The 24,030-nt window shown below is 38.1% G+C and overlaps 3 protein-coding genes across 4 annotated transcripts; 1 reads left to right on the top strand and 2 right to left on the bottom strand.

Moving 5' to 3' along the window:
- Window positions 1–2,172: 2,172 nt before the first annotated feature.
- Window positions 2,173–9,814, bottom strand: LOC113673340 (trace amine-associated receptor 365). The gene is made up of 4 exons (XM_027189738.2): window positions 9,577–9,814; window positions 4,984–5,238; window positions 3,784–4,079; window positions 2,173–3,044 (listed from the first exon to the last, which is right to left on the bottom strand). The coding sequence occupies exons 1-4, from the start codon at window positions 9,680–9,682 to the stop codon at window positions 2,682–2,684; spliced, it is 1,020 nt and encodes a 339-aa protein (XP_027045539.2). The 5' UTR covers window positions 9,683–9,814; the 3' UTR covers window positions 2,173–2,681.
- A 2,513-nt stretch (window positions 9,815–12,327) lies between these two features.
- Window positions 12,328–20,318, bottom strand: LOC113673337 (ribose-5-phosphate isomerase). Its single transcript, XM_027189734.2, has 11 exons — window positions 19,916–20,318; window positions 19,092–19,152; window positions 18,349–18,404; window positions 17,620–17,679; window positions 16,543–16,607; window positions 16,047–16,115; window positions 15,177–15,204; window positions 14,849–14,959; window positions 14,209–14,262; window positions 13,513–13,558; window positions 12,328–13,135 (listed from the first exon to the last, which is right to left on the bottom strand). The coding sequence occupies exons 1-11, from the start codon at window positions 20,042–20,044 to the stop codon at window positions 13,053–13,055; spliced, it is 762 nt and encodes a 253-aa protein (XP_027045535.2). The 5' UTR covers window positions 20,045–20,318; the 3' UTR covers window positions 12,328–13,052.
- On the top strand, window positions 20,213–23,259 carry LOC113673338 (uncharacterized). 2 transcript variants are annotated; one of them, XM_027189736.2, is made up of 3 exons: window positions 20,213–20,636; window positions 22,302–22,478; window positions 22,762–23,259. In XM_027189736.2, the coding sequence occupies exons 1-2, from the start codon at window positions 20,213–20,215 to the stop codon at window positions 22,454–22,456; spliced, it is 579 nt and encodes a 192-aa protein (XP_027045537.2). In that variant the 3' UTR covers window positions 22,457–22,478; window positions 22,762–23,259. The 2 variants fall into 2 exon arrangements, with proteins under 2 accessions (XP_027045537.2, XP_027045536.2); XM_027189735.2 differs by having other exon boundaries at window positions 22,302–23,259.
- The last annotated feature ends 771 nt before the right edge of the window (window positions 23,260–24,030 follow it).

Genomic DNA, 24,030 nt, shown 5'->3' with positions numbered 1-24,030 from the left:
AGCAATCGAAACACGCAGCAAATTGGCCGTCATGTAAAACGGTTTTAATAAAATTTTGCGTCTTTTCGATCGAAGGTTCAAGATGAAACCATTCCCATAGAATATATATCCATCACCTTTCCTCTTTGAACTTAATTATCTTTATCATTCTTACACAGAGGGATGTGTTCCTAAGACGCTGCAGATCTGTAATTGACACCATTATGGTACACCTAGCTAGTCGATATCTTCAACTGAATAAAGAAAATGCGGTTTTTCAGTTTTGGAGGGTCCACTTGAAAAGAAAAATTGATCAGAATATCAACCAATGTCGGTTTCAACTTTAAATGTGTGAGTAGCAAATGAAAATCTATTGCATCAGTGACTGAAAGTCGCCGCAACCAGTTCAGTTTAGAATTGACCGTAATTTTAAAGCAATCTGCCAACTCTGTGGCTTCTTTTCGATCAACGTAAACAGTTTTCTGAATTTTCAAGGTTTAATTTCAATCATCACAAATAACCTTCAACTTATTTCGTTTTGTTTATCACTGAAAAAAGTTCAGTTATAGTTTATGTAAAATTTGAGCTATTACCTAATGCATACTGAGGTCTGCGTTTCAGCATCCACAAGTTTCAGATACCTTTTATCTTTAACTTTTAAGTAGTTATCATAATGATAATCAGTATTCAACTGAAATACCAATCCTATTGTCATAATAAAAATTTGTTCTCCTCGTTAAGAAAGAAAAGCATTGAAACCAACAAAATCACGAACTTTGTTCATTATCAGTTCAGTGAGGAAACCATATAGTCAACAATGATATCAATTCACCACATGATAATGATACAATTTTTTTGTGTTTCTTTACTATGGTGCTCGTTTCGAAATACATCATTTCCATGTTAACTATAGCTTATTAAAACCGGCTGTATATTTAAAGTCAATTCTGTTTAGGCCTCCCAAGGTGAGCTTTCCAGATTATTCACTTTAAAGAAATGACACGTCAGCGATGTTTACTTTTCAATTAGCTGCGACTCAAAGCACCAATCGGGTAAGCTGTCTCTTTGGTCATCCCACGGTCTTTGTTTCGACAGCAGCTGTGTCTTATTTCTATTAGAAGCCGACATCTTTTTCTCTCCTGATAAAAACTCCAACTTAAATTTGCCAATTTCACGGTGGCATGAAAAGGCTTGATTACCATGCGGCTTTGCTTTAAATTTTGTCTTTCAGATGAACGCCGCTAATAAGTGAAACGACGACCTCCTTACTACAACGGAAAGCCATTTTGATATCAACCATTTCTAAGAGCTTTTTCGTAAACCTCTATTTTGGGCTGACGATCTGTATCCAGATAAGTGTTTGCGGTAGGCCTAATTTAACAGAAAAAGTACTGGTTTCAAATTACTTCGGCAAAGTTTGGACGGAACCTACGAACACTGCCTTCCGTTTGATACACACGTGAGTAGTGAGCGTAGTGCATGCTCTTTTAAGTGGTATCGGTTACTTATTAATCCCGTTATTCAGTTGAGAATTAAACCTGAGCACAGTTCCCGAGCATAATATCAGCTTGTTTATGAAGACGGTGTAAGTGCAAACTTTCAAGTCTTAGCTCGATAACCGGGCTGGGGTATTCATAGGAGATCATTTCAACCACGGTTACAATCTTGCTGATCAGACTCAAAGGCCTGACGGTTAGTGCACTGGACTCCGGGTCGAGAGGCCTAGGTACGAGACCTGCTCAGTTCATCGTGTTATGGTCTTAGGCAAGACACGTGACTCTCGCAGGGCCTCTCTCTTTGTAGGAGTATAGATGGGTACCTACGAATTGTCAAAAAGACGTGACGAAATACCGGGGTTAACTGTGATGGATTAGCATCCCACCCCCTTCCCTGGTCCCTTCATGCTACAGAAACCGGGATAAATAAAATTCCGGCTTAATGGGCCACTTGGTCGAAGTTCAGACCACTTTCCTTTTCCCTTTTTTAACCAGGTTGGCTCGCCTTTTTTTACGAACGAACTCATTTTTTTTTTCAAAAGAGAGAGGCCAGGCGAGAGCTCGTAATCCGCCTTAGCCTTTGTTAAACTGCGATATATTTTTTTGTAGATAGAGGGGGGTATCAGATTACGGACTTAGAGAGCAATTGAAGTTCACAGTCTTGCTACAAGCTTTCTTACGATTCCAACCCTTTTAGGAACTAACCTTTATTATGCGCATGTGCCAAGATGCAGGCAAGTTTTCTGCCAGCGGTGACCACTACCGTGTGGACAAGGAAATTTTTGTCCGTTTCTTAAACAGAGGAGTTAAACTTTTGCCGAAATTCCTGAATGAAAATGATTTTTTTTTTTAATTTACTAGCAAACAGTGAGCGGGGCGTTGGTCGACATACTGACTGACTGATTGGAACATTCAATTTCAAATCGTCCAAGTTAAGGTACATGTCTAATATTGCAAAGGATAAAACGTTCCCTAAGCGATAAAACATTGTTATGTAGATATATTTAATTCTGCAGCGTCCCTTTTAAATTTCAAAAGCAGCTCATAACCGCATCACTGATCCTTGGAATTCCTTCTTAACGGATTTCATTAAATCTTTTTTTTTTTTTTCGTTTGTGCGTTTCAACTTGAGATTTAAAAATCATCTCCGGTAATCGAAATGAAAATCGTCGTGAACCGACTTCTGTTTGTTGTATCTGATAATTTTCACTTCGCACTTTCCACTGAGTCCTTCGACGCGCGCATAGCCACTTGGGTTGAGCCCTCGATTCCTTCACGGTTGATTTGACGCCAGCGGCATTGTAACATAGCCTTAAAGGTCCTGCGGAAGTCCTTGTTAAAAGTTCCATAGATGAGTGGATTACAGCCAGAGTTTAACATGGAGAACACTTCCGCTGCCTCGATAGCAAGAGAAGAAACACAGCTATGACATACACAGTAAACGATGAGCATGACGTTAAGCGGCCCCCAACAGAGGATGAACACTCCAACAACAACCGCAACCGATAGAGTAATTTTACGCTCTTTTTCCAGCTTCTTACGGCGTTTTTCTTGTTCACTTCCACTAACCTGCAAGAAACAATGAACGTTTTGCCCGAAAAATCACCAATTTATAGGATTATTATCCCAATACCTCATCCAGACTGATTCTATTAGATCTGATGTAATTCCTACACACTTTGAATAAAAAGATGCTGTGTGCAGTAGACGATGGTAAGATTATGGCTCTCTGAAAAAGCTGTCACCAAACGACCACGCCCTCCTCGTTACAGTCTCCTCACGATTATTACCTGATCGTAACGTATAACGCATTTGATGTTCTTAACAGTTATGTTTCCATATAATTTATGCAAACCTTCAAATTATGAAGAAAGGAAATGCGGAGTAAAAACATTTTTCATGGCATTTCCGCCCCCCACATAGGGTTAGACGGGGCTAAAATATAGTTTTCAATTTATGTATTATACGTTCCTCTTTTGTGTCCTAATGTGGAGGTCTGGATAAATTTGGAAATGGACTGCTGAATCACCATGATTTAGTGGTTAACACCTGAGTTTTTGTCGTCAGAATCATCTCTCAAATATGTACAGTGTTTTAAGATGTTTTTTTGTTGCTGTTGTTTTCTTGATTATTTTTTGCTTCCCAATCACTTGTAAAATCGTTACCACTTAAATTTCTGCACATTTTTTTCCTCCTCAGGTTAATTTTCTTTTGCCTAATGTATTTGTATGTTTTTTACTGTTTGTTTTGGTTACGAAGTTTATTTTCCGCACTGCATCCTTGCAAACAAAGAAGCAACACATCTTACCGTCATAACGGCGATTTTCTGAGCCTGCTGTCGAGCTACTTGGAATATCTTGCAGTACGCCAGACATGTGATGGTCAGTGGTGTCAGGCACACGGTTATATGCAGAAAAAGAATAAAACTGGGAGCGAGGTTCAGGTGATACTGACAAAAGCCTCCCTGGGAACGAGGCCGGACGTCCCGCCAACCAAGGAAAGGAAACACAGCCACGAGCACGGACAAAGTCCAAATGAAGGCTATGACGTAAGCGATACGTCTTGCGGTGACGATAGCGTGGTAACGAAGAGCGTTATTGATTGCTGCAAAGGGAGCAGGCACGGTGAGTATTGGAACCTTGAGAGAGGGGATTGGGGTGGAGTGAAAGCATATCTTTGACGTCTTTAGAGATGGGATCTTATGGTTCGTATGATAGGCAAAAATTCTTCATTAACCGCCTTGACCCTTTAACCCCAAGAGTGATCAGCATCGAGCTTCTCCTTACAGTATAACTACTAAACAACACATGAAGGTTATAAGAATATAGCAAATAAGCACCAACTGAAAAAAAGCTATTAGTTGATATACAAATCTTCATGTCAGTAACATGGGAAATGTGCAGATCGCAGTATGGAGAATATGCATACTGATGTTGGGCTATGAAGGCTATAAAGATTAAACGAAAGAAACGTTTAGAGAAAAGAGAAGACGAGTGGCTAAAAAATTTGATCTTGCTATTTTAAAGAAAATTTTTTAAAAAAACCGACTCATGCGTCCCATGAGCGTCCAATTAAAACAGATTTCTAAAGCAGTCACGCTCAACTCTAGACGATAATTTTATTCCGAAGACTGACTGAGAACTTCTAACAAGAAAACACTCATCGCTGTACCCAACCGTGTTTTTTACGTCATAAAAGGCGCAAAACCTTTCCTCCCTCTTTGTAATTAAGGTATTTAGGTCCTTATTTGAATGCAAAAAAATGGCCAAGGATCAATTTTTTTGGTCACATTCAAATATGATTGCGGACAACTTGTTTACAAGGGAAGAGAAGAGAGCACAAAAGAGAATTTATACATAATAAATGGATGTTCATATTTTGTGTGGGGAATTTAAACCTTGAAGCCAAAGGGAATACTACACTGTGTTTTTGGTAACAACGCCTTCCTTAGTACTACATAATTAATATAAAGTCCAACAAGTTAATTTAGTGTTTTTAGCCTTCTCACCTAGATATCTATCCAAGCTAATGAATAACAAATGAAGACACGAGGCGCTCAGGAACACCTCAGTAAAGAAGATCGTTGTGTTGCACAACTGCTTGCCATAGTGTAGATTTGGCCCGTATATCTGTGTCAAGGAAATAAGAGGGAAGATCACCAGACCAACAGGCAAATCAGCAAAGGCCAGGCTCACTATCAGAGCATTGGTGGCGGAACGGAGTTTCTTATTAATAACAACTGCTAATATGACGAGACCATTTCCTAAAAGAAGAAAAAAAATGTATGAAACTGTTGCAAAACATGCAGAATCGGAGAGATATTTGCTAATTATGAACGTTGTTAACCCAGGACGATGTTGTTGAGAAGAATGTCGCAATACTTTTCAACCGTGCTCACAGAAGACCGTATTTACTCGAAAAAAAACGTCGCCTCCGACTAAGCGTTTCCCTCGAGTAAGCGCCGCGTTTGCCATAGAAAAGTTAATAAGAGCTGTCTCTGGTCTCGATTCGGTGCCTATTCGAAGACTTTTTTTTACAAGCTTTAATGTTACATACGCAGTTGGTTATGTCGAGAGAACAATAAGCAAATCCTTTTCAATGCACAGATTCAGACTTGGAAGAGTGCGTACCTTAGATCAAGAACGAGCCAGTGAGATCGAAATGGAGTGAAGACACCTCTGGTAATGAAATTGAAAAATGAGGGAAGAGACGGATGGTGACAATTAAAAGACACCTCTGTAAGGCTGTAAAATATACCGTTTAATTAACATACAACATTTTTTTCTTCGTTGAATCCAATTTTTGAATAAGCGCCACCCTCAGATAAGCGCCGCACTTGAGGAGAAAAAAATATCACGTAAGTGTCAAAACGTTTATTCGAGTCTATACGTTAGGCCTAAAAGTGTTTCACAACGTTTTGTACTTCCGCGGTTTCGGTCATTAGTAGATATTAGAAATAGACGTTTTTGTCAAAGAGGCCTCCCCAGATGGGCTTTAAGATGGGTGATACTCTAATCCAACCCAAGCCCCCCTCTACCAGAAGAAAGGAAGCTGCATTTGCATGCATAGATGTCAACGTTTCCAACAGCTGAAGAACGCGATTCACATTCTGGCTGGCGCTACGTTTTTGCGTGTCATTTATATAAAGGTTCAAGCGCCAAATCGCCACGCTTGGCTTTATTAAGAAACAATTGATGGATTATACCACAATGGTGGAATCCTTAATCGACTTTCGTTGCAGATCAAATTTGCCGAGATCGATGTTCAAATCGATTGATGAAACAGCTTTGAAAAGAACGTTTTAAATCGCTCCTGTTCACCAAAAAGATTCTAGTCGTCGTCTTCTGAAACTCTCAAATCAACTAGAATCTCCAACAAAACAGAAAAGAAAGGTAAAACAATGCCAATTTTATTGATCTCGATCTGTGCTCATTTTTCATGTATCTATCTTAACAACAACAAAAGAAAACTCGTTGAATCTATCTCTGATTCTATTTCAGAGAGGAAAACTTTTACCAGAAATGAGTAATCATGGAATACAATTCATATTTAAAACACAGTTCTGGCTGGAATCTTTTTTGTCTTTCTATCAAATGTGAAGAAGGCTTTTAAGTATTGTCCAAATTTTATATTGTAAACATTCAGAATTCTTCCAAGGGATATGCGACATGAAGATCTCCGATACTGGAGAGCAGTTGATGGCCGCGCAAATTTCAATACAGCTGACAAATATAAACGGAAACAGTGCATCAAATGTTCCAACAGTTTCCCGATATAATTGTGCCAAAGACGCCGCTATCAAAGAATCGACAGCGCCGGCAATGAAAAAAGACAAAAATAAGATTCATATATCCATGTAAATCGAAATTGATGTTTGACATTACTATTAAACTAAAATTTTCAGATTATTACAATTTTTTACGTTATCTAATCTTTTAAAGCGTAAGGGGCAAGAAAAAGAATTGAAATATTTTTGGAAATCGATTCTCCGTCAATAAAATGGTCATGTGGTTTTAGAGGGAATTCCTCGACCATAAACTATATAAGTAATAAAAAAAAAAAGTAAATGTTCGTTTAGACGGCTCTTGTGATGTTCTCTGACAGCCAGGCCCCCTTTTCAATATATTCTGTAAATAACCCGCGCGACAATCGTATCACAAGTCAGACATCGGCAGATATTTTAATACCTCCGATTGTCATATTCGTCTCAATTATGTCGGCGTACAGTTGATGAAATAATGCTCACCCAAATTACTCCTCCGCTATAAGCACGCTCCAGGGGGGAAGATGAACATTCTTCGGTTAATTTTCCTAAAAATGTATGCGCTGCAAAATTAGGTCTTGTTATGGGGGCCTTGAGTCTCAAACAGGTTTGCTCTTTAGCTTACGAGAAAGGGTGACGTTTTGGACCGGCATCTTAAAACAAGACTTCAGCTAAGCACTGCGGGGTTTACATATATGGCTCTCGTTTTTAAGGACAAACCAGCCCAACACCCCCTCCCAAGTTTCACTTACCGTCCCTACCCCTCCTCTGGGAAGCGCGCTGTCTTTTCGCGTTGACAGCAATAAGTGAGATGAAGTAAAAACTCGTTACTCAAAATTAATACAAATCCATTTAGACAGCTGAAAGCCGCAGCAAATTAAACATTTGCATAAAAAGAAAACAAGGCTCAGTTACCAATGTTGGCTGTTGGATATTTCAACCGTTAAAACAAAGAAATTTTCCCATTTTTCAGAAGTAATGGCGAGTTCTACTGGCCTTGAAGAGAAACGAAAAACCAGTCCAGTCCTGGCTGTCTTTTCCAAAGCGTAGCTCAATTCTTTATGCATCTATCAAGGTGTTTTCACTTTTCTCGCACTTTCAGTTACTTGTTTGAAGTAATAAAAAAGTATCTAATATCATTGTTTCAGAACTGGCGAAAAAAGATAGCACTACAATGTTTCGTTTGAATGATAAAAGTTAGAGTTTTACCATGAACTTATTTTCTGATAATCGTTCCTCTAACTTGCCATCGCAGATCAATAGAACGAACCTTTTGAAACTTGCGTTGTAAACCTTTCCAACTTAAACTTTTGGACTTGAAATTCTCTTCCTTACACAGCTCATGAAATAAAATATATTTTACCGAGTAAATTTCAAGAAAAATTCCAGCGATTCATGATTCTGCAGTTTAATTCACACTCAGATCTTTGCTACAAGAAAAGCTGTTTTTGTTGAGTTTTGGTTGCCGTGGTTAACAAAACTAATGAAAATAATGGCTTCTGTATTGCGATATTAATAATCCATCACTATTTTTCTCGCATCAAGGAAATTAGGAAAGGCCACAAACGGTTTACACATCAAATTAGCAATGACTTAAATTAAATCTTTAGATATGTGGGCTTTGCTGAAATTTAAAAGCTCTGGTGCCAAATTTCATGAGGTCTTGATCATCTCTGATTATCTTTTGGAATAAGAAAAAGGAAGCCAAAAAATTAAATAAATAAGTGCTCTTTTAGCCGTTTTATAGCTGTTAGATGTTATTCTAAAGGGTTTCACATATTTTGCCATGGATTTGTCACGAAAAAATCGCGGTTTCTTAGTTATATTGCCTTGTTATTTTTTTATTTACACGCTACCAACGAAGCCTGCGCTGGAATAAATAACTGCGAACTAAACAACTTGAATTCGTTTGAGCTCAGACAAGAATTATTAGGTCACGCTCGAATACTTACGTTAAAATAATAAGTGGATTTATTGAAATGCAAACTACCCCAGAGAGAAGTGTTTTTAGTCATCGATTGAAAAGCCCAACAACTGTCTTGGCCTTTTATTGTATCCTGACAATTACACATCCGCGCGAAGATATCGAGAAATTAAATCTGAAACGAATGGAGGGCCGTTTTCAATCAAATTGAAGTCTTGGAGAAATTATTACCAAATATTTTACGCGACTTTTTGAATGAATCAACCAAAAAATAATTTTGATTACTACTGAAAAAGGGTAAAAGATGTCGTGGATAATTTGCCTCTTTGGACAAACATTTTAAAGCAAATAAAATGAACACTCTTATGTAGATCGTCAAACCCATTTCTTCCGTCCCGAAAAGGTGAAAAGGGGTTTAGAAGGGGCTCCCCAGAAATATAGTCTCTAAATATACCAGGCCATATTTTTTCTCCCGGGTATCTTCACTCAAAGAGTCATTTCAGTGTTGAAAATTACACAATTGTGGAAAATTAAAGATCAAAACAAAGTACTCCGAGTGTTGCTGGCGAAGTTGTTCGACCCGTTTATTCAGCTGAGTTAGAAAGTCAACTCGTCATACATTGTGAAGTGTGATCACAGGGGATGGATTATTTCCTTTCAAAAAACCATAAACTTATATTTTTAGAACATATTCTCTCAATATTTAATCGAGAGTTAAACAAATGATCGTCCACTGTGTGACGACTTCGTTGGAAAATTAATTCCTCTTTTCGCTGAAAGTCATTCTAAAACTTTTAAATCTTTACTAAGCGATAATCAAGTTATTCACTTCATATTTCGGCAATTTTTCCTTCGCCCTGTTCGCACATGTCGTAAATTTAAAACTTTCTGAAGCAGTTAAATGAAGAACTTACCGGATACAGTCAGAGGGAGAGAAATGATGAAAGCAGCGTAGAAGAGAATTTTTAGTTCGAGCGGGTGGTGAGATTCGTAGGTCCTCTCCATAGTTGAATTGGCCATCAGGTTTTCACTTGGTTGGGTGATCAGATGGCGTTTCACAATGTAAGTCTCCAGGCGGGCAGAGTATATGACATCAAAGAGGATCAGGGTACTACAAATTGGCCCTACCGACTTTTAATATCGGAGAAGTCCTTTAAAAGTAAACAACCTTTGTTATATCAATAGGAAATGTGATGTCACACAGCGCTTTGTTCGGCTGTCTCGTTGAATGAGTGATTAAGACTTCTGCTTGACAATTTTAAAGGAAATGCAAGTTATGCTGGACACAACTTTCAAATAAGAAATAGAAACGTGATATCTTGCGATTGTTTTTAGAATCGTGATCGAAGTCTGCAGCTCAAGAATCACTAAAACACTCCTGATCTCTTTACATGCATTGACGTGCCCAAATTACTTCTAATTAGAAAAAAACCGTTGATCGATTTCAATTTTGCGTTCCAAATTGTAACGACCTCATTCAATTCGTATCAATTTCCAAATCAATAATAGCTTCAAAACAGCACGCTAACTCATCCTAAATGAAAACTTGCAAGGTGACAATGGTCCGTCCCACTGAGGCAGACAACCACATGCAACGTTGTAAAAGGTAAATATTAAAATTAACACCCTAATCGGAGATTTTATTAGTTTTTACAGGTGTTTGCAATACACCATTGTTTTTTTTTTTTTTCAGTTAATAAATCTATCCGTGAAATTGAGATACTGTATGTCTTACGCTGCTAAGGTTATCATCCCTTTCTGGTAAAGCGCGCTTTGTTACGTGTAATACGAGACACTGAAGTAGCAAAATAAAGCAGAGCTATGAAAGAAATTATTAAGGGTTTTCTATTTGATTTAGACGCTCAACATCCGCTTTCTTCAGAATTAAGATTTGCAATTAGCGGAATCATCAAGTCTTGCTTGTAGTCGCATGAGAAAGCTAGCATGTCTTAAGTATGCGAAAAAAAACTTCTCACTCGTTAAAGTTGTTCAAAATGAGAAGTAACAGCATATTAAAAAACGAAGTTAAGCTTTGAGACAAGTCGACATGTAATGCACATGGATGAAGCCTGTCAAGCAGTGAACCTGTGATACTTCAGAAACGTTGGGCTCAGTGTGCAATCACATTTTAAAATCAATTTTTAACTCCTTGGGGTGACCAGCATCTAATTTGGCTTTGCAATATTACCCCTGAACCAAACATGAAGGTCACGAGCGTAAGGAAAATGATCGCCAACTACAGAAACTCTTGACTGTTAGACAAAGTCTCCTTGTCAGCACCTTAGGAAATGTCTAGAGAACAGTATAAAGAATACGCATACTGATGTTAGGATGTATAGGATTAATCCGTTTCTCGCCTTTGACGATAACAGTGTGTTAACATATATACAAGTTACTGACGTTGCACCAACAAGTACATAATAATATTGAACAAAAATAAGCTCAAGGTGATTTTCATCGCAAAGTGACATCTGTTCTGATTCAGGTATCACCGATTGAGAGCCGATAAGCATTTAATATTATATTCTGAAGCCGTGATAAATCAGCCTTCAAGCTCGTCCCGTTATTATTAGCGCTACAAGACGCGTGCCGGTTCCTCCGCCGGCGGGAAGATTTGAAACGAGTCGGGGAGAGGTTTGCTGTTGGTCGGGCACTAATATTAGTAATAAATACTTCATAAATAGACCTCTCGACGGCTCGCATTGCTCATTAAAGCCTCGTAGTTTCTTTCGAAGAGGAAGAAACACTCGAGCCGAAGCGCTAATAATAGAGCCCTTGTTGCACGCCTTGATAAACACTCTGGTTTAACCCATGAAACCAACTGAGCTGCAAAAGAACTTGTTGGTAAATTTGGTCATAGTTGTAACATTTATTACATCCACTCTCAAATTATTTATCATCCTTGCACTCTGATTGGATCTCAGCAGTGCGTGCAATTCACGAATCGCACTATTTTTTGCTCTAAATCGCGCATTTTTCCCAGCCGGTGAGAAGCAATTCTAGAACAATTCATTAGATTTCATGGCTTATTTAATGTTACTATAAATCAGATTTTTGTTAAATGAAGACAAAGGGGCTATTGTGTGGTGAATTATGTAACTTTTGCTCTCCATCGTTTCATTATCATCTTTTTTTATTCAAATGAATCGATACATTCAATTCCTTACAGTTTCTGAATGACGACGAGATATTTGTACCGACTAAAATCATGTATACAGGCAATTAAATTTAAACGCGTCGCATCTTTTCTCGGGTTTTTCGTAAAGTTTCAACAATAGTAATTCATTTTCTTCGTTTTCTACCCCGGCGGGGCAGGCGGGTTAGGTTCATGCGAAAATTAAAAGCCATCGCTTGGTTGACAACTGTTTTCCTCGAAATAATACGTGTTTCCTGTTTCGTCTGATTCATCTTTACTTTTGGTTAAACAACGAGAGATATTTACCCTTTGTACTACACAAAATGGATTGAATAGTATAGCAATCGAACTTCGAGTAATGCAGTTTAATCTGAAATCATGTTACGATTTCAAATCACGCATGTGATTATTTCGGACCAGATTGCACTCCACTCATTTCAATCACCATTTTAAAACACAAAGGACAAGCACACAGCAAGCAAGGCTATAGTTTTACCTGGGTGAAGAAAGATGCTAAACATCGAGCTTGTTCGTCGAAAGAAAAAAGATGTTTATTCACTTTCTATGAACGCAGCTAGAGAAAAATGACGGAGTAATTCCCGAAGTGAGCCTTAGACATTCTGCATTCTGATTCGGAGTCCAATACATTGACTACATGAAGCACTTTTAGTATCTTTTTATCTGTTTTCACTTGTTTTTTTGTTGTTTTAATGGCTACCATTGAGTGTGTAATCGCGTCGAGGCTTCCCTTTAAATATAACATTCACCGCTAAATAACCGCCTCTACATTGCCTTTAACTGGGCCTTTTCCGGCTGGAGGGGTTGACATCAAAAATGCATTCAAAAATGAGTGACTCTCAACTTAAATAGCGCATGCTTTTTCACCACCTCCCCTCAATAAAAGTTCATAGCATGCCGAACTGCAACTTTTGTTTGCCCTTTGATGCGCCAGGTGGCAGAACCGCAAAAACCATGCGGCGGAACCTCCAGGAGGTTCCTATCAAAGTTCCGAAGTTGGTTTCCTAGGACCTGCTGCCTCTGCTTTCATCGAGCGTCCAAAAACCTACCGGCATTGCAAGCTAAAAAGTATTATTCGGCACAATAAATTGCTCTACAAGTAGCAGTATTATGAAAAATTCACAGACTTTGCCTTATAAAAAACAAAAGTGCCTTACATCGACGAAAAAAAACGTTTGTCCATATGCACTTGCGTGGCGTTGTCCAGTAAGTGTGTTTGAATCAGAAAATGTCAAGCTATCTTTTAGTGATCGTGCCATCCGGTTTTCCAAATATGGCACATTCCGCCATACCAACAAACAGCCCCGTCTCTACCACCCCTAGAATATGAAAAGTTGGAAAAGTTAGAAAAACAGGAAACAGACCCACACGCCATCGTGCGTGGCCTCCTTTTCACTGCCTTTGACGGAACTCGAAGGTACTACCCCTAGCACCCTTGCGCGACATCAAAAAGCGTTATGCATGTGTTGGTCGGCACACCCAAATCACCCCAAACCCCACTGTCAAGGTGGAGATTTGTAAATTTTAGTAGGAAAGTAATCTTAGCACACTAAAATCAAAAGTATACCCACATGAAAACAGCAAAAGAGCGGCAAAGATTTATAGACACTTTAGTCTGCTTCGGATATTTTCGTCAAGTTATACATACTTTCCTTTACTCAACCAAAGTTTCGAGGTACAAAAAACGTATACTAACCTGGTATTAAATTCAATTGCGTGTTTAGTTCTTTCCAGTCATAAACCTTAAAGCAACACAGGAAAAACTCTTCCACAAAAATTCCATGTAAATAAAACGATACCGATAGCTCACGTCTCAACCTTCTGTCAATGACATATTTACTTGCTATCGATCTGTCAATCAAAGACCGTGATAGGAGGGGAGGGAATATGAAAACTTAGCCTACGACTACGACCTCATTATTAACGCTGCAGAGCGCGTTTCTCCGCGTGCGAGTCGGGGAGAGGTTTGCCGGGGGTCTGGCTCTAATGAAGTGCCAGACTCCTTGCAGGCTTCTCTCCAGTTCGCGTTGCACGACGAGGGCGGAGAAACGCTCGAGCACGAAGCGCTCGTAATGAGGGCCAGCTGGCAAGCTAATGAAGAATTGCTTTTTTTCATTGAAGAAAGACTTTCCAAACTGGTTGTTGGAGAATGCAGTTCCGCGAATACAAAAACGGATAATAACAAGATGGACAAACTCTTATAGGCAGGCTAGCAGATATCAACATCTGTCTGGCACCAATTTGATCACGAGGCAGTAACACTGCCAACCTCCATAATTCGTTTCTTAGCACTTATAGTATTACATTTGTGCCTATGGTTTGACACAATAAATAACTGACACAATCATTCTAGCAAACAAAAATATAGTTTACCGAGTTAATAAGTGTTTACCTTGTCAAACTGGCAATCAATGATGAAATTGCTATTATCAGTCACCACAGGACCCTGGGGAGACAAAACAGCGGCCAAAATTGATTAGAAAAGTAAGTGGACGCCCTATGCCTTAGTGTGCAAATACAAAGCATATCTTTCAAATAACTTATGGGAGCTTGCTGCAATAGTTGGTACGTATCGATTTTACTAGGGGCTCTGCGAACGACCCGAAATACTTTGTAGCCGTTGAACAAGACATCTGCAGATCTGCTCTTAAAAGGTCACTTATACAAAGGGATTTGGCAGCTGCTTTATTGGATGTCACACAAAACTTCTGCCTCCATTTTTTTCATTCAAGAAGGGGTAGGTGAGGGAGTGCTGTGTGACATCTCAAAGGACTATTCATGTGGCTGCAGAACAAGACATCAGCAGATATGATCTTAAATTGTAACACCAAACACTGAGGCACTTTGTAACTTTTCTTTGGAATGGCACACAATGCTCCCACCCCCTCTCTTCTGGGTGGGGGTGGGTATGTCACCTCAAAGGACTGCTGCCAAATAGAAACAAGCAGGCACAGTATCAATGAGCTCCCATTCTGAGGGTCATTTAACAACATTGATACAAAGAAATCATTTATTTGTCTGTATGTACTTACTGCTTTAGCTTGTGCCATTCTAAGGATTGGTTTAAGCCCAAGTTTCTCTATTTTTTTCATCACAGGTACATATGCCATAGGGATCACTTCAACTGGAATTCCCTTCTTGAACTGAAATGTTAAAAGACATTGACACTCCATTCTTAATGTCCTTTGAATACAATACTGCACATTTACTTATCAGACTGTCTACAATCACTTTCATTGCCAATATGGCACCTGTTTATTAATTCATTCTTTGAACAATTTTTGATTCCATGTATATACCAAATTAAAAGATTGAGCTAACCCTTAATTAAAAACATATTGATAAAAATAATGTACTTACTGCTTCACCAAGCTGCTTAGAATCTTTTCTGAGAGGAAAAGAAAAAAACATTACTAACATCTTAGAACTCATTATATAAGATCTTTTTCTCAACCATGCCTTCCTGGTCTGTCAATCTAAAATGTACGATCCAAGTCATAATTCTTCAAAAACCCCTCCAGCTCTAGAAGTCCCTTCCATTCCTCCTTTTAAACATTACTTTAGTTAACCCTTTAACTCCCATGAGTGACCAAGACAGAGTTTCTCCTTACAATATCAATACAACATCAATCAGACAAGTGATAAGAATTTGGGGATTATAAGTTGATCCAATACCAAATTCTCCAAAACTAACATCACAAGAACTGTATTACAGACAAGTAATTTAGTGTTAACAACTGGGTTGAAAATGTAAATTAGCCACCGTAAAGGGTAAAAAGCTGATGTTTCGAGTGTTAGCCCTTCATCATCACTCTGACGAAGGGCTAACGCTCGAAACATCAGCTTTTTTACCCTTTACAGTGGCTAATTTACGTTTTCAACCCAGTTGTTAACACTAAATTACCTGCTATACTCTCCCACCGACGCAGCACCACAGTTTCTTTAGAAACTTACTCCTTTATTCATTTGTATTACAGACAGTTAGGAGAATTACTAACTAAAGGAGATCTTGGGAGTTAAGGGGTTTGGAGAAAATTGAAGCACCTGCAGATGATTCAAGATTGAGAGTAGAGCAGGGCATTTCAAGAATATTTGACAAGGGTTTTGCAATCCTTGTAAATTAATTCTTAAAACATTCCTGCTTCAGATTTCAAATTAATCAAGTGAAAGTGTACTGTAAGAAATAAAGCAGGAATGCTTGTGAGAAAGCCATGGAACTTTGTTTCTGACCTGTCATCCGCAATGATAATAAATTGTTTAGCACAAGATGCTACTATCTTCTCTTGGGTTAAACAGCCTCTAAAAAAAACAAAAACAAAAACAGAATCAAATCAATGCTACAGCTTTTGGAACCTCCAAGCCAAAGATCTGTAGATCTGCAATAACTTTTCCTCAAAGAGAAAATGCAAGAAACAAATTTGTAAATTCAGTTTCCTAAGTATCTAGTGTTGACATCCCGATTTCTGTTGTACATGACAGAGTCATTAGAATATAAATGAAACACAACAAAAGCATACATTTCTCAAATGGGTAAAACCACTATAAATTGTTTTTCCCTAAATGAAAAATTCCCAAGAAAAAGTACAAATGCACTGCTTATTTTTATCATCTACATAATGCATTGCAGTGTTTATTAATTCAAGACTCTACACAAATTGTTTTGAATGTTGAAAGAATTTATTAGATCTACTTGAAATCTCACGTATAGCTACAGCTTTTAACATACCCTCCTCCTTTAATGGCACTTAAGTTGCAATCCACATCATCAGCTCCATCAATAGCAACATCTAACTATCATCACAGAAAGCCACAGTGTTACTATTATTCCTGTTTATCACAGACCTCTTTCAGAATTGCATATATGATTCTTGATCCTTTGAGTGCATGTAAAGAAGACATTGCCAAGTATGTTTAAGTCTTGGGAAAAGATAGGAAGCAGTGAGGAGAGGAGTATGGTGGAATGGAGGAGGAAAGTATGCAAATGAGGGGTAAGAGGGTTGAAGAGTGGGCTAGGAGGGAATAGGGGAGTGGGGTTGACAAGGGTAGAGGGGTGGGGAAAGGGGGAGCAGAAGTGAGAGTGGGTAGAGAAGGATATGGGAATGGAATGATGAGGGTGGAGGGGGATTGGGGAAAGGAAGTGCAAGAGGGGGTGAGAAGGGTATGGGGGTGGGTGAAGGAGGTTAAGGGAGTGGGATGATGAGTGTGGGGGAATGGAGTAAGGAGGACACAAAAGTGGGGGAGGGGGGGATGGGGGTGGGTTGAGAAGGATAAGGGATTGGAATGATGAGGGTGGGGAGTGGAGTAAAGGAGGATACAGGATAGGAGAAACCTGTGTCATTTACTAAATAACACCATCTTTCACTGAACTAACCAGGCTCCAGATTTACCAATTCTTCATGTAAATCACTGTTACAAAAAGGCATCCCATATCCCCATTCCTATCCTAGTAGTATGCAGGAAGTTTATCCCCATGGACCTAGCTAACTGGCATTGCTGCCACAAGTCTCCTGTAGCTCAGCGGTGGAGAGTCTGAAGTTCCAATCCCAAGGTCATTGGGAGCAATAGAACTTTTTTTTTTTTTTCTGAGTATGCATGTGTCACTCACTGAACAACATCATCTTTCACTGTTATTTACACTCTCTCATTATTTTTTTTTCTGATATTTGATGGTTAAGAATTATTTTATTTGTTGGTAAATAAATGTAAAATGTGACAAACCATAAGCTTAAAGAGCTTTTAGTAAGGTACAAAATAATATACGTTACTTCAGAACATTTCTACACAAATTCTTTCTTCCAGTTACCTCAGGCGTTCTGTCAAGATCACTAAGCATCAGGTTGTGTTGTGTGATCAGCTGCTGGGCCTACAGCCATCAAATTTAAAATAAATCAATTTAAAGTCATTACATGAACACAATTCAGAAACATAAACTTAAAATCAGTCACAATCCTTATTAATCTACCTCAAAATGTTATGGTTACATGATTTAAGTTGGATATATGACACAGATCATCTACAATATATTCAGAGGTTCTTTAAGCATTGTTGACCAGGAGTAATTGAGGACAAGATGGTAAGAGATATTTTATGGAACTAACAACCCACTCATAAAAGAATCATAACAAAATAATAACTCCATAAGACATCAGAAAGGTCCTCTAGAACAGCCAATCAGATGGCCGGGAGTCACCATCTCTGATCAAAATACTGTATCACCCTTTACACCCTAACATCAAAATGTATATTCTCCATACTGTTCTCCATACATTTCCAAAGGTGTTGACTGAGGGAATTTGTTTAAAAATCAAGAGCTTCTTTATTTGATGATCATTTCCTTTATTCTTGTACTGTAATGTTTGATTCAAGGGAGATATGGTGAAGAGAAATTAGATGGTAGTCATTCTAAGGATCCATTGAGGCCACCACAAAATAATTCTACAATAGGTATAAAATATTTCATACTCCACAAGGAAGAAAACACAATTTTGTACAATAATTGGCTACTTATGAATTAAATTAAGCATTCACCTACTTGGAATGATGATGGAACACAAAGTAAATGCAGCTTTTCATCTTTCACTCTTTCAGCTAAAAATAAAAAAAAAATTATGAAAACAGAAGACTTTTAGGAATCAAATTGGTAGCTCTCCCAAAATATTGCGATCTCAATGGTAATAGGTTAACTCTTTCACTGCAAAGATCTCATTTGTGCACATAATTCTCCTTACTGTCTGCTATACAATTGTTATGATGTTAGTGCAGATAATTTGTTATTGGATCAATTAATAAAACCCTTGTTGATATAATATGTTGTTCTCATCAGTCTTGTCTGCTTGATAATGCATCAATGATGGAAGGAGAAATTTTGCCTTAGACACTCAAGGGAGAAAAAGAATCAACTATTTTGTAACAGATTAAATATTCTCTTTCCAAATTACCTTATACAGTATTTGACTGGAACTATACAAGCAAAGGCCTAATACTACACACCTCTGCAAAGTGGCTTATTTACTCACAGCTGGTGGTTTCCTAAGATGCAGTAATGCAGTAGTGCAACATTTTTGTGTAACTTATCATGTAGGTCAATTTTACAATTAGAATTCTCTTGCATTTTTTTATTAAAAGCACTTCCACATGTAGGTCAAATACAGGCAGAATCATCAATTCAAAACATTTTACTCTCATGTAACAGTGTAATCAATTGGACACACAAAAAAACCTAAAAATTCACCCAAAAATCATATAATCATCATTGCAGATGATTTTCTAACTTACCAATACGTTCGACTGCATATACTATTGTTGATCCAGAGCCTATTCCTAGTGCTTGATTACCCTGTAAAATATTTCATTTTCCACAAATAAAACCTAATTGAAAACAAAGTTATTTCATTTAGATTGTGGACTTGTGTCATACCCTAATTATTATTACCTTTTAATAATAATTTGTTAATAATTATTAATTATTAAAAATTATAATAATAATTTGAGTGGCCAAAGGGCTGAAAATGGAAGTCAAGGCTACCACAGATGAGAGAGCCACGTCACTAACAAGTGACGCTCATGCCCTATCTACGCAACCCCACCTTTCTTGCAACCCCCCCCCCCCCCCCACCCCCGCCCCATGTTCCCTATGTAATCTAGCACTAAATCAAGAAATCAGATGATCCACACCTTGTAAAGTGATACTCTTGACTAACTTGTGGTTAACTTGGAAGTGTTCTCATTTGACAAGGTGTGGGAAGACTGCTTTAGGTTCTAGCGCTTTTACGGTTTTTCTCACTTACTAAGCACTTAAAGCCATGAAACTCTTTCCTTCCAGCGAATAACATGAATGATAAACAAAGTTTACGTAGGCTTCATTACTAGTGCACCTCTTTTGAACCTCCCCATCTGCACGACTACAATGCTTTCACAATAGTATTTTACAAGAAGGCGAAAACATCCTTCAGGGGAGTGTATTTGGGATAAACCTATGCGTCATCTCTAAAAATATACACTCGATAACTAAGAGGTAAAAAGATGGTTGTGTGTAGCCTCTTAACTACTTGTTTATCACATGACATGCAAATTTGCCTCAAACTTTGAGCTCTCTTTACCTTTACATATGTGTCCACAGCATATCTCGCTGCAGCTCTTTTTCCAGCTTCCATTACCACTTCACCGGTTGAAACACGGCGGCAGAGATGTAAAATTGATCCCCGAAGACGAAAATAGCTCAAAACCATTCGCTCGGAATGCCTACGATCATTCGCGCGTGGAATAATGAATTTACCGCCAAGAGTGTTTTCCGTCCAGCGGTTTCCGTAAACAGAAACAGATCTTGATCTTGGAGCTGGTCTTGATGAAGGAAATTATCCGTGCTCTGGGAAAATTTTACCAAAATATGTATATTTATGATACAAAAAATCAAAATGAGTAGATTGCCAGTTTTCCTGTTGTTTGTTCGTGATAAATTTGTTGCAATTTCGCGGATCAGTTTCTTTGGCGAGATCGTGCTATGTAACCGCGCATTTTGTCTCAACACGGAAAACATGGCCGCCAGCGGACCAACTGCTTGGTTCCAAACATTAGTTAATATAAAGCCTAAATCCCGCGGAGTTCATATCATAACGGACGAAATAGAAAGTATACCGGAACTAAAGAAGTACAAGATCGGACTGGCTCATTTATTGTTGCAACATACATCTGCAAGCATATGCGTGAATGAATGTTGGGATTCCTCTGTCCGTAAGGATATGGAGATGATGCTTAATCGTCTAGTTCCAGAAAGTGGTCCACCATATAAACACACTATTGAGGGACCGGATGATATGCCAGGTTAGAATTCTGCAACTTGAACAACATTCCTTTCTTCACAACTACTGAAAGCTAAGCAGGTAAGTTAGTGTTAACATTACTGAGTCGAAAACGTAAACCGGCCACCATAAAGAGTCAAAAGGCTAGCCGGGCCAATTTACGTTTTCAACCCAGTTTTTAACACTAAATTACCTGTTATATTCTCCCAGCGACGCAGCACCATAGTTTCTTGACACAAGGCACACTCTAGGAAAGAACGAGTGGGACTGGGGGATTGGGTTGATGGCTAAATAGTTACACCGAGGATAGTGTAAGAGATCTGCCTTGTTGATGGGCATGAATTGCAATTTTCTGAGTTGAGCAATGTTTATTCAGTCAACTAATGTAATGAGTACATTATTGAAGTATCTAATGCATGTCACATTAAAGCAACTTAATAAGTTGTTTCCTTTTCAGCAATTTTCTGTGATTATTTCCATCAACAAGGTGTGAATAATCAAAAATCCGAAAATGAATGAATTCATCAGTGGCAATTGATTATGGTTTGTTGATTGGTATTGAATTTGGTATCGAGAAATTGATAATCAATCAATAATCAAACAAAAGTAGTTGTGAACTTCATCCCTGGCTATCAGTTGGCATCAGAGATAAATTATTTCTCTTGTGAGTGTACACAGAGCAAATCTTATATTTCTCTGTTAATTTTTTTTATTTTTTTTAGTTCCATGTCACAAGTACAACGTAAGACATATGCACCATGCTAATAAACAGCAGTTCTCAATGTTCCTGATAACTGAGATTTGCATAATATTTACCTGGGCAAAAGTCATCATTCCAATACTAATTATTTAGCTTACAACATTTTTCTTCTTTCCTCTTATCTCTGTGAACACACTCAGTGATGGAACTGATTGAAGTGGAATTTGAACTGGGAAAAAATGGTTGATTTGCAATCCAAAAACACTCTGATCAAGGCCAAAATTGCACCACATAAAATTTTTACAGCATGTTTATTGTATGCATTTTTATATACACCATTTGAATGTAAACAAACAGGTTTTTAGTCAGCAGGAATATTTTATTGATCCAGTTGAAAAAGAATGAAAAAGGAGGTAGTGTGATTTTTCTAAAAACTATGCTACTGATACCTTAAGTCCGACTGTTATTGTTTGTTCATTTGTTTGTTTATTTGTTTGTTTGTGTTTGTATTGGAACTCGATCCTCATCTACTGCTCTCATAGTGGATGGGGAAAAGTTGTAATTTAGAGCCAAAGTTAGGTTGACTGGAAAAGTTGATCCGCCAAAAAGTTGAAAATCCAGAGGTTAAGGAAAGATCTATTGAGGATTTTCCAAGATTAATGATGACTGCTGTGCTGCACCCACCATTTCAGACTTTACTCCTGTGGTCAACGCATGTGTGAAAATTGTTCAACAGAAAGGGGAAGAATTGGTCAGAACTGGGAAAAATGGAGCTGGCCATCATAATTGCTACATTCTGTGTAAAATCATTGATCAGCTTCAACCAAATCCATGCACAAGTTTTCACAGTTAATAGGTTTTCCAGGCATGATAAAAAATAATTTCCTTGGTGCATCTTAAAAGGTTAGATACTCTTAGACAGATGGAAGTCCAGACAAATTTCCCTTTGTCACCTCTGACTTAGTGTGATATTTCTTTTATCAACAGGACATGTCAAAACAGCTCTTGTAGGACCAAGTGTAACAATTCCAATAACAAATGGAAAATTGAATCTTGGAACATGGCAGGGAATTTGGCTTTGTGAACATCGGAATCATGCAGGGTCAAGAAAGATTGTGGTGACTCTCCAAGGGGTGCAATAGGGAAAAATGTTTAACAGGCCAAGTATGTTTTTTATTGTTGAGACACCACAGTAAGCGTGTGCATCTATGAAGGAGGCCTACAACAAGTGGATTCTATTGTTGTCAATTTCACCATCATTCATCTCTGTCGATGCAATAGCAAACATTTTTTCAAGTCTATTGGTAAAGGGAACATCTAAATTTAAATTAAACATTTTCATATGCTGTAATAAATTTTTTGTAACAGTCAGAGTAAGAAAAACAAAGAAACTGCATTCCAGCTTGCTCTCCAAGTAAATAGCTCTCAATTATTTTTCCTTCCTCAGGACACTTACCCTTTTCCACCAGTCCAGTCCAGATACCTACTGACTTAACCTGTTAAAGGGTTCTTTCCCCATAAAACTGGCAAGTAAAGAAAGTTTCATCAATTGAAAAAACTCCCTTTTGAGGTTCACCAAGCAGGTGGAGGTAATTCTGAGCCATGTTGAGAGTTCAGACATCTTGAAGAAATCATAAAGTTTCCCAGATTCTCCAAAAATTGGACAGTTCATAAAATTGCCTAATTATTGAAGTAATACAAAGTGAAATTGTACAGGATTTCAAGGGAAAGTCAGAGGTCAAAGTATGAAAAAAATTACTTACTAATAGTAGGCTTCATTTGGCTAACAACAAAGTTATCTTCCCAATCTTTTTCATGTGTTCTCAAATTGTGGCCTTTCATAGTAAAGAAAAAAATTTTACGAATACCTGGGATATGGAAATGTTCCTAGAATATATCAGACACTGCTTACATGAGGCTACTCTTTGTAAACAAAAATTTTTTGGAATTTGTTTTTCTTTTAACTGCGCAGTAAAAACATGGCTGGCTTTTGTACAGACATTTACTTACATGGAGCCCAACCAAATTGATTTACCAACACCAGAGGGTTATAGGGCTTGCACTACCATCCTTTCAGATAGCTAGAAACTGATGCATCCCTTAAAAGTACTCTTGTGTGCTTAGTTCGGTCAAATCCAAGGTGGAGGGGGGGCGGGGGAGGAAGTTGGCATATTTGCAGCATTTAACTGCTTGAAGGACAATCCCCACCCCAGGACCAAAAAAATTAGCAATATCAGATCGTTGATTCTTTCACCTTGAGCAAACGATATCCCTGTTAGCATGGGAGTTGTTTCATCTTTTGTCGGAGTAATGGATATAAATTATGACGATACAGTGAAACCTCTATTACGTGGACACCCTCGAGACCTTTCCAAGTGTCCGCTTAAATAGAGGTTTGTAAAAATTATGCAATGTTTGTTAACGATTAGCGTTCGACGGTTACTCTGTACTGTAATAAGTTCCATGCTGTTAACGAAGCTATCCTGTGATCAAGTCCAATATCTTTCATTACCTACTTTGTTGGTAATAATGCAAAAAGATAACAGCAACGATTGACTCTTTCTTTTGGATTAAATACATGTAATCGACTATTTCAAGGACGCGATCCCATACACTTGTCAATTCAGTCCGGTGTCCGCTTAACAAAGGTTTTTAACAATAGAAATCAGCTAAATACAACTGATTTTAGTGTGCGCGTCCGCTTAATAGAAGTGCT

This window comes from Pocillopora damicornis, chromosome 2, assembly GCF_964200805.1.
Source record: "Pocillopora damicornis chromosome 2, jaPocDami1.2, whole genome shotgun sequence".
Classification (NCBI taxonomy): domain Eukaryota; kingdom Metazoa; phylum Cnidaria; class Anthozoa; order Scleractinia; family Pocilloporidae; genus Pocillopora; species Pocillopora damicornis.
This window is presented reverse-complemented; position numbering and strand designations above follow the sequence as displayed.